General features: G+C 43.7%; 1 protein-coding gene across 1 annotated transcript in view; it reads right to left on the bottom strand.

The window, feature by feature from the left end:
- Positions 1 to 731: 731 nt before the first annotated feature.
- The window catches only part of LOC134610546 (endonuclease domain-containing 1 protein-like), a 101,323-nt gene continuing 92,538 nt past the window's right edge, over positions 732 to 9,516 (bottom strand). Inside the window, exon 2 of the mRNA XM_063453513.1 lies at positions 732 to 1,380. Within this exon, the coding sequence (XP_063309583.1) occupies positions 841 to 1,380 (540 nt within the window). The 3' untranslated portion in view covers positions 732 to 840. The remainder of the gene's footprint in view (positions 1,381 to 9,516) is intronic.

The following is a 9,516-nucleotide window of genomic DNA, read 5'->3' as shown; positions in this document are numbered from 1 at the left end:
AAGGGGGCCCTTGATTTATTTTGCCCGGGGGCCCTGAGGGTTCTCAGTCCGCCCCTGCCCAAATCATATGCATAATGAGTTATTGTTACAGAATAAATGATGGGAACTGAAAGGATTAAAATTGTAGTATTTGACTACCTCAGACGGACAGACTATTTTAGATATAGCAATTGTTAAATGTCAGCTTAAAGTGAAGCCTGTTGCAGACCCTCAGAGAGATAACCTTTTAACCTCGCTACAAGAAATACATGTTGTTTGGTGTTGAATATTGTTTAGCTGATGTAATCTTGCCATGCCATTTTTGCTATAACTTCTGTCTATACATATGTTTGCCTGACCCTTAATACACTGGTAGCAGCCCAATTTGAAACACTGTCTGTGTATCCCTGAAAGGCTCTCCCTGAACGTTCAGTCCAAATGCAAGGTGCATGGAGCGCTTTGCCCAGCAGTGTAATATTATGCAGGAAGAAAAGTTGACGCCAGTCACCGTCTTAATGCAGTGAATAAGCATGCCATATGTTGGTCCTGCAATGATTGCACGACTGCGATAGGAAGCCCATCTAGTGGTTTTGTGAGTGACAGCCGTTAGAGTTGTCCTTGAGGACAAATGTGAAAAATGCCTTCAAGTTTATATATATATATAGATCATCTTTTAGAAGAATTCACTAGATGAGTAAAAAGATATTGCTTGCACTCATTTCCCTGCAGTTAATAAAACATTTAACATCACAGCAGGGAAAGTAGATATTTTATTATTTTTACAAATTACAAAATAGCCTGGTGTCACGTTCCAGTCGTCAGATGGGATTATTTTAGGATTAACATGTTTTCTCCTTCTCTTTACTGGCAGCTCCCCTGAAACAACACTACTTTCCCCCCATACTCTTGGCTAAGGATATCCTGCAGTTGTGGGATTGTTTTAGTCACCACATCGTAAGGACTTGCATTACGGCCTAGTCGACCTTCTCCCCTTCGAGCTCCACTGGTCTCTATGCAACAGAATGCACTCCAGAAAAAGGTGGGCACATTCACTCTGTCTCGCAGCCATTTGCCTTCTCCAGGGCTGGACCCAGAAAGAATAACGCCAGTAAGAATATGTGCTTGGCTGCATGCAGGGAGGATCTGATCACGTAGAAAGCTCTCATATTGATTCCAGGTTCCACTATTAAAATTGGACTCCTGAGGAGCCATGTTAGTGTAGGTGAAGGTTGAGATTTGAGACTCGCTGCTGTGATGCTGACTTGGGTTTAGATGCCCTCTTGTTTGGCCAGAGTTCCTGTAGTCATCGTTTACAGCCTGGCTTTCTGTGATTGCGTGTAGGACTGGCTGCATTGTGCTGTGTGATGGCGGGAGCATGTCTTCCCGTGCGATGTCAGCCAACTGCGTAGAACAAAAGAGTATACAAATGATTGGGATAAGCACAAAGCCACGCTCGTAACAGGCAGAAACTGTCAACAGCATTACTCACAACTCTAACAATCACTTTGTGTTGAAATTTCCCATATAGAGTTCAATTATTTTCCATGCAGTATGTGGTAAATAACATAACTCATAACATTCCAGCTGTTTTATTCTTTTATTGCTACACTAAAAGGTTATTTCATATGTAATAAAATGTTATCGCTCAGAAACAATTTTCTGTAAGAAGGTAGTAGCACTCAGTGCTACTCAGCTTGTCTTTATCACCCTTGAGACAGAACTCGAACAGTTTTTATATGAAAAAAATCACTGGCATTTGTTGTGACAAACACTCCTTCCCATGTACGTTTGCCACGGACTCCTGAAGGAGTGTGGAAGCCGGCCTCCTGCCCACCGACTATGGTCCAGGTCTGGGACACCGTTTGGGAGTTAACTTGCCCAGCCGCCATTAGCAGCTTTCCCTGGGTGGCCCTAGTTCTATTTCTGTTCCTGGAGGGCAGTGGGAGGGTTACCCCTCTTCTATTCCTGTGCCTGGTGGGCAGTGGGATGGATCCCCCTGTTCTATGTATTAAGCATTGTGTGTCTATTAGACTGTGTGTATGTATTAGGCAGTGTGTGTCTATTACTGTGTGTGTGTGTGTATATTAAGCAGTGTGTGTCTATTAGACTGTGTGTATGTACTAGGCAGTATGTGTCTATGTGTGTGTGTGTGTGCACAGTGCCTGAATCATAGTGGGAGGTTTAGATATCTCCCACGTGTGATTGTTAATTCTGATTTGGAAATTATCCAATCAGAATTAACCTTAGGGTTTATATACTTACCTTTCCTGTTCCTCCCTGCCGTGTTGTGGTCTTTGCTTTCTAGCTTTTCTACTGAACTTGTGTTTCTGGTTACGTTCTCTCTGGCTTGTTTATCTGACTTTGTGACGTTCTCCTACCCTTTGACCTTGGCTTGTTTCTCTTTATTCTGTTCCCCTTACTCGGCTTGTCTCCTGACTATTCTTTGTGTGCTTAGCCCGGCCACTCCTAGGTCCGGTACAGCACCTTTTCTGTGTGTGTGTTAGCGTGTTTGGTTCCCCGAATCGTGACATTGTTTAAGTCAGGTTAAACCCCTTTGTTCCACTAACATACCACCTCAAGACCTGGAGAAAGTCTTTGACAAAATACAGGCAGACCGTCTCCCTCCACATAGGCCATACGACTGTGCTATCAAACTCCTCCCTGGTACCATGCCCCCCAAGGGGAGGGTTTACCCTCTTTCTCAAATGAAAATAAGGTTATGGAGGAATATGTACAAAAATCACTAAGTAAGGGATTTATCAGACGTTCCTCTTCCCCTGCAGGGGCTGGTTTCTTTTTCGTTGCCAAAAAGGAGGGGGGGTTGCGTCCCTGCATAGATTATAGGGGTATAAATAAAATCACTCTAAAATTTGCGTATCCTATACCACTGATAACAGAGCTCTTTGACAGGCTTCGTGGTTCTAAAATCTTTACCAAATTAGACCTTAGAGGAGCTTACAATCTAGTTCGCATTAAAGAGGGAGACGAATGGATGACAGCATTTAATACTCGAAGCGGTCATTATGAGTACACGGTAATGCCCTTTGGTCTATGTAATGCCCCGGCAGTCTTCCAAGATTTTATCAATGATGTCTTACGAAATTATTTGCACACTTGCGCTATTGTGTATCTTGATGACATTCTTATTCATTCTCCTCATATTCAGATACATCACCAACAATTTAGAAATATTTTACAGACCCTTCTTGCTAATGGCTTGTATTGCAAACTTGAGAAATGTCTGTTCGATCAGACTTCTATTCAGTTTTTAGGGTATATTATTTGTACTGATGGATTTCAAATGGACCCTAAAAAACTATCGTGTATTCTTGAATGGCCCTTACCCATTGGTTTGAAGTCCATACAGAGGTTCATTGGATTCGCTAACTATTATAGAAAATTTATAAAGGTCTTTTCCCAGATTATAGCTCCAATCACAGCTATGACCAAGAAGGGAGCTAATCATGTCAATTGGTCTGAAGAAGCCAAGGCTTCTTTCACTCTCTTGAAGAAATCTTTTGCCTCAGCTCCCATCCTGGTACATCCAGATCCCTCTAGACCCTTCATCCTTGAGGTTGATGCCTCCGAGACCGGTGTGGGGGCTATCCTTTCCCAGAGGGAATCTCCTACCGCTCTGTTGCATCCTTGTGGATTCTTTTCCCGTACGCTGACACCTGCAGAAAAGAATTATGATATCGGTAATAGAGCATTATTAGCCATAGTATTAGCTCTCAAGGAATGGCGTCACTTACTGGAGGGATCTACGGTTCCTCTCATGATTCTCACCGATCATAAGAATTTATCCTATTTAAGTGACGCTAGAAGGCTTTCGTCCAGACAAGCCCGCTGGGCTCTTTTTCTTTCCCGCTTCAATTATGTAATCTCCTATAGACCGGGTAATCATAACACCAAAGCAGATTCTCTTTCCAGACAGTTTGCCACTCTTGATAAAGAGGAGGTCATAACAGAACCCATCATACCTCCTGAGAGAATCATTGCTTTGACTAGAACCAGGGTCTCTTCCCCTCTTCTGCACAAAATCCAAAGAGTCCAAAATAGGGTACCTAGTGATAAGCCTGTTGATAAATTCTACGTACCTCCAGAGCTGAGAGGGGAAGTATTCAGCCATTACCATGACAGTAAAATGGCTGGACATATGGGGGTATCTAAGACCATTGATTTGATTACTCGACAGTATTGTGGCCGCTGCCACAATCTAAGGGTTTTACTGTTATTTTGGTTATAGTCGATCGCTTCTCTAAAATGGCGCATTTCGTACCTTTGAGGAAACTGCCTTCTTCTGCTGAATTAGCCAGAATATTTACCAAGGAAATAATACGCTTACACGGAATGCCAGGCATCATTGTGTCTGATAGGGGTTCACAATTTGTTTTGAAGTTTTGGAGGGGCTTTTGTAAAGACATGGGCATTGAGCTTGCCTTCTCCTCGGCCTATTATCCTCAAACGAATGGTGCTGCTGAAAGGACTAATCAAAGCCTTGAACAATATCTCCGTTGTTTTACGTCTCAACTCCAGGACAATTGGGCTGACCTTCTTCCTTGGGCTAAATTCGCCAGGAATAATGCTGCTTTACGCACTCTGCTTCTGGTCACAGTCCCTTCTTTGTCACGTATGGTCGTCATCCTAATCTACTTCCGGCTTTGTTTTCTCACAAGATTTGCATATCGCTAATTCTGCATGCAGGAGAGACATTTTGTGTTAATTATGGTCTTCCCCACCCATTTATAAATATGTAATTACGTTATAATAAGTCACTGTATGTTGCCTGCCATGATTTGACTGTTTGTAATTTTATTGAGTTTTCACAGCAATGTTAAGGTTATGACCATATAGGCTAGTCCCAAGTAAAATAAAGTTTTAGACAGTTCTTCTTGATCCTTCAAAACGTAGCCTTGTCTCGTTATTGGAGGGAGCTGTTATAATCACACTGGGTATTGCTATGCTCTGCATACTCCTCTGAGCTTGAATTGCTTAGTTCTTTTAAGAGCTTGTTCCTGATGCGCTCTCCTTGGAGCAGAGATCTTCCCCACACAGTCCTGGATGCTGGAGGTTCATACAGGGTGGAAGTAAGAGGTCTTTCCCTCACGGTCCTGGAGGACAGAAGCTGATCCAGGGTGGAAGGAAGACGGTGAGACTCCAGTCAAACTACGGCGGTTGCGGAGTCTGCGGTGGTTGTGGTGTCCGGTGCGGTGCTTGTGGTCCTCGGCGCAAGCTAGGAAGCGTCCATTAACGGAAGGTGTCCGTTACAGCTACTATCTATTTATACCTCCCTCAATTCTGTCCCTGCCTATCAGTATTCACCTTGCCCTATATTATCCTCCTTCTGACATCACTTCCTTGCCCTGTCGTGGTTTATTATAGCCCGAGAGTGCGTTCTGAGTAGTTGTCTTTTCTTTGGTTCCTGACTTCGGCTTGTTTATCGGTTATTCTCGTTTCTGGCTCCCTGACCTTTGCTCTGTCTATTCGCTTTCCTATATCTCTGTATTCCTGACCTTGGCGTGTTTGACTATTCTTATCTCTCATTCCTACGTTAAGTCCGGCCACTTTAAGGTCCGGTAATACGTCTACATGCGTTCGCCTTTATTGTTCTCTGGTTTGCGTGTTGGGGAGTATTAACCTTGACAGTGTGTGTGTGTGTGTATTAAGCAGTGTGCGTCTATTAGACTGTGTGTGTGTGTGTGTGTCTATTAGACTGTGTGTATGTATTAGGCAGTGTGTGTCTATTAGAGTGTGTGTGTATTAGTTAGTGTGTGTCTATTAGACTGTGTGTGTGTGTGTGTATATGTATTATGCCGCGTGTGTCTTTTAGACTGTGTATATGCATTAGGCAGTGTGTGTGTATTAAACTGTGTGTGTGTATATGTATTAGACAGTGTGTGTGTATATGTATTAGGCAGTGTGTTTCTACTAGACTGTGTGTGTGTGTGTGTGATTGTATGTATTAGGCAGTTTGTGTGTGTGTGTGTATGTTTATGAATTAGGCAGTGTGTGTCTATTAGACTGTGTGTGTGTGTGTATATGAATTAGGCAGTGTGTGTTTCTAATAGACTGTGTATACGTATGTATTAGGAAGTGTGTATGTCTACTGTACAGTTTGTGTATGTATTAGGCAGTGGGTGACTATCAGACTGTGTGTATGTATTAAGCAGTGCATGGTTATTACTGTGTGTGTGTGTGTATGTATGTATGTGGCAGTGTGTGTATATGTATTAGGCAGTGTGTCTATTACTGTGTGTGTGTGTGTGTATTAGGCAGTGTGTGTCTATTAGACTGTGTGTATGTATTAGGCAGTGTAACGGACCGTTTCAGCAGAAAAGGGTAAAAATCCGTTTAGGCGATAATCCCCTTTTCACAGACAGGCACAGCTACTGCAGAACATCAAAACTCACGAATTCGGATATAAATGAATACACCAAACTCCCGAACGGCATACAAGGGAATAAGGTAGCACTCCAAACTGGAACCTCACGAATAGCTGCTAGCAGACGAACAGGAAAAGCATACATCAGCTTACACTCCTAGCAATCAATCTCCAACAGCATACAGTGAATCCCCGCAAGGACGAGACAAGGCTCCGTGTTGAGGGTCAAGCAGTGGTCTGTTTATTGAGGGCTACCTGCCCCTGTATTTATGCAGGTCTCCCACCTGGTGTACACTCCCCTAGGGGACCAAATGGAAGACTGTAACAAAAGACAGACATTTAACCTTTCAGGACAAACAGAAGTAAAACATCCCCACAATGCATCCTGGCTTCCTCCCTTCTGCCCTGGAGATAATTGGAGAAGTAATCCAATTATCTCCTAGGACAAAGACAAGACTCCATTACACATGTGGGGACCTAAATACAGAATATGCTTTAAAATATATACAGTCACTTTTATTACACCAAACACAGACATGTTACATATCCCCAGATAGCTCAGGTCTGGGTGCACATTATTAGGTGAATGGCACCCAGACCGCACAAATACAGTTTAATTGCCATGGAGCCAAAGTCTTTAATCATACGAATAGGCTCCATGGCATAGCTATCTGGGTTACTACAGTTCACATAGAAATACCGAAGGTACGGCTGTTCGGGTACATCCCCACGAATGGTCAATTGCCGGCACACGCTTGTTAAGCCGCGGTTAACCGCGGCTTCAGGGAGGTCAATAGGAGGCACACGCCAGCTTCTGGGTGGTCCATTAACAACGCCGGCCGGCTTCCCACGGCTCTGGGGAGGCTGAAAAGAAGCTGATTGTTCGGTAGATAGAATCTACCGACCGGCTGTGCAGAAAGGGAAAAATAAACCTTTCTGCACAGTAAAATTAACCCTTTAGCTGCCGGTCCATAATCCAGAGGCAGCAGGCGGGCAACCAGGCTCCTCCAATACAATGTGTATCTCGTCAATGGCAGTATATTAGACTGTGTGTGTATTAGGCAGTGTATGTGTGTGTGTGTGTGTGTGTATTAGGCAGTGTGTGTGTATATATGTATTAGGCAGTGTGTGTCTATTAGACTGTGTGTATTAGGCAGTGTGCGTCTATTAGACTGTGTGTGTGTGTGTGTCTATTAGGCAGTGTGTGCGTGTGTGTATTAAGCAGTGTGTATCTATTAGACTGTGTGTATGTATTAGGCAGTGTGTGTCTATTAGAGTGTGTGTGTGTATTAGGCAGTGTGTGTGTGTGTATTAGGCAGTGTGTGTCTATTAGACTTTGTGTGTGTGTATCTTTTAGACTGTGTGTATGCATTAGGCAGTGTGTGTGTATTAAACTGTGTGTGTGTGTATATGTATTAGACAGTGTGTGTGTGTGTGTGTATATGTATTAGGCAGTGTGTGTCTACTAGACTGTGTCTGTGTATTTGTATTAGGCAGTGTGTTTCTACTAGACTGTGTGTGTGTGTGTGTGTTTGTATGTATTAGGCAGTGTGTGTGTGTGTGTATGTATATGTATTAGGCAGTGTGTGTCTATTAGACTTTGTGTGTGTGTGTGTGTGTGTATATGTATTAGGCAGTGTGTGTTTCTAATAGACTGTGTGTATACATATGTATTAGGCAGTGTGTATGTCTACTGTACAGTTTGTGTATGTATTAAACATTGTGTGTATCTGCTGGTGTATGTAACCATGATCTCTTTCAATTATGTGTTTAGCAGTTTGCATCAGAGATGTAGAATTCATAGACGCCTGGGATATGCAGTTCCGGTTGTCGGACAGGAAGATTTTTTATTCTTTTAGGGCTGCTTTGGGGGGAGTTGGTACTAAGCAGGTAGTGTATCTGTGGCGAAAGCCACTTTGCCACTGGGGTTTGGAGGGGACTACTTGCACGCCTTTTACCCTGTGACTATGGCCCCTTTAATTTTATTATGGTTAAAAACCCTATTTGTACCTATTATGACTTTGGACAATAATTCTTTGAACTTTCAAAGTCTTTCGAAGTGCCACTTCGAACCAGCGAACAGCCGGACAACAGGCAAGTGGAGAGTGCAGTCTATGTACCTCCCAGGCTGGCAGTTAACCGCAGCCAAATTGACGAACGGCTGGGTGGTCGCCGTTCGTATAGTCGAACACATGGCAGCGGCCATCTTGTTTAGTCGAACGTGTTCAGCAGTGTTTTGTCATCGAGTTCATGGAACTCAAATTGGACACGCGACGGCACAAACACCCCTGAACAGTTACCATTCATGGAACTTCGACTATTCGAACGGGAGTCGAACGGCGTTTGGTGGGCAGAAGCCCACGAACAAGGGACATAAACTGACTACATTCACGAACGGCAACGTTCGGGAATTCAAACGGTATTTCGACTATTTGAAATAGACTGGCCGCACAGCCGATTCTCTGGAACAGTTTTGGGCATACAACCATGCGTGCGGTCGGTCAAAAAGATACTTCCAGGAATTTCCTGAATCCCTGCTCTGATCTGGGTGATTTTGGGATATCAGGGCTATCAGGGGATGTAACATTTATGGGGATATGTTGTGTTTTGGGGTTCTTATGGGACTTTATAAAATATGTGTTTTTTCTGCCTGGAGATAATTGAGTTACATTCAGTACTTTACTCAATTATCTCCCATGCAGAAGGGAGGGATTGTGTGCTGTGTGTGGGAGTGTCAGGCATTGTAACACTGTTTTAATTGGTTTGTCAACTTTGTAACCCTGTGCCCCAGGTCCAGGTGGATGTTCCCTTGCATGGGGACTTGCATATAAGGCCAGCTGTGGAACCATTAAAATAGCGACCTGCGTGATTGGAGGGGAACTGCTAAACTGCTATATCACTAGCTCCAGTGCTAGTGGTGTCCGGTGCGGTGCTTACGGTCCTCAGCGTAAGCTAGGAAGCATCTGTTGGCAGAGGTGCCCAGTCGGGGTGCCAGGTGGTCCGTCACAGTATCTCTGGCAGGCATGCTATAACTGGGACTGATAGAAAGAAAAAGTGAGTTGGATACCCAGAAAGGGAAACAACTAAATGTGTGTCCAGGGGCGACCAGATCAGGGGATAACCCTTACAAAAATGTATAAATAGAAAAGCAGACC

This window comes from Pelobates fuscus, chromosome 5 (assembly GCF_036172605.1).
Source record: "Pelobates fuscus isolate aPelFus1 chromosome 5, aPelFus1.pri, whole genome shotgun sequence".
NCBI lineage: Eukaryota > Metazoa > Chordata > Amphibia > Anura > Pelobatidae > Pelobates > Pelobates fuscus.
Note: the sequence above shows the minus strand (reverse complement) of the source record. Positions and strands in the feature narration are given on the sequence as shown.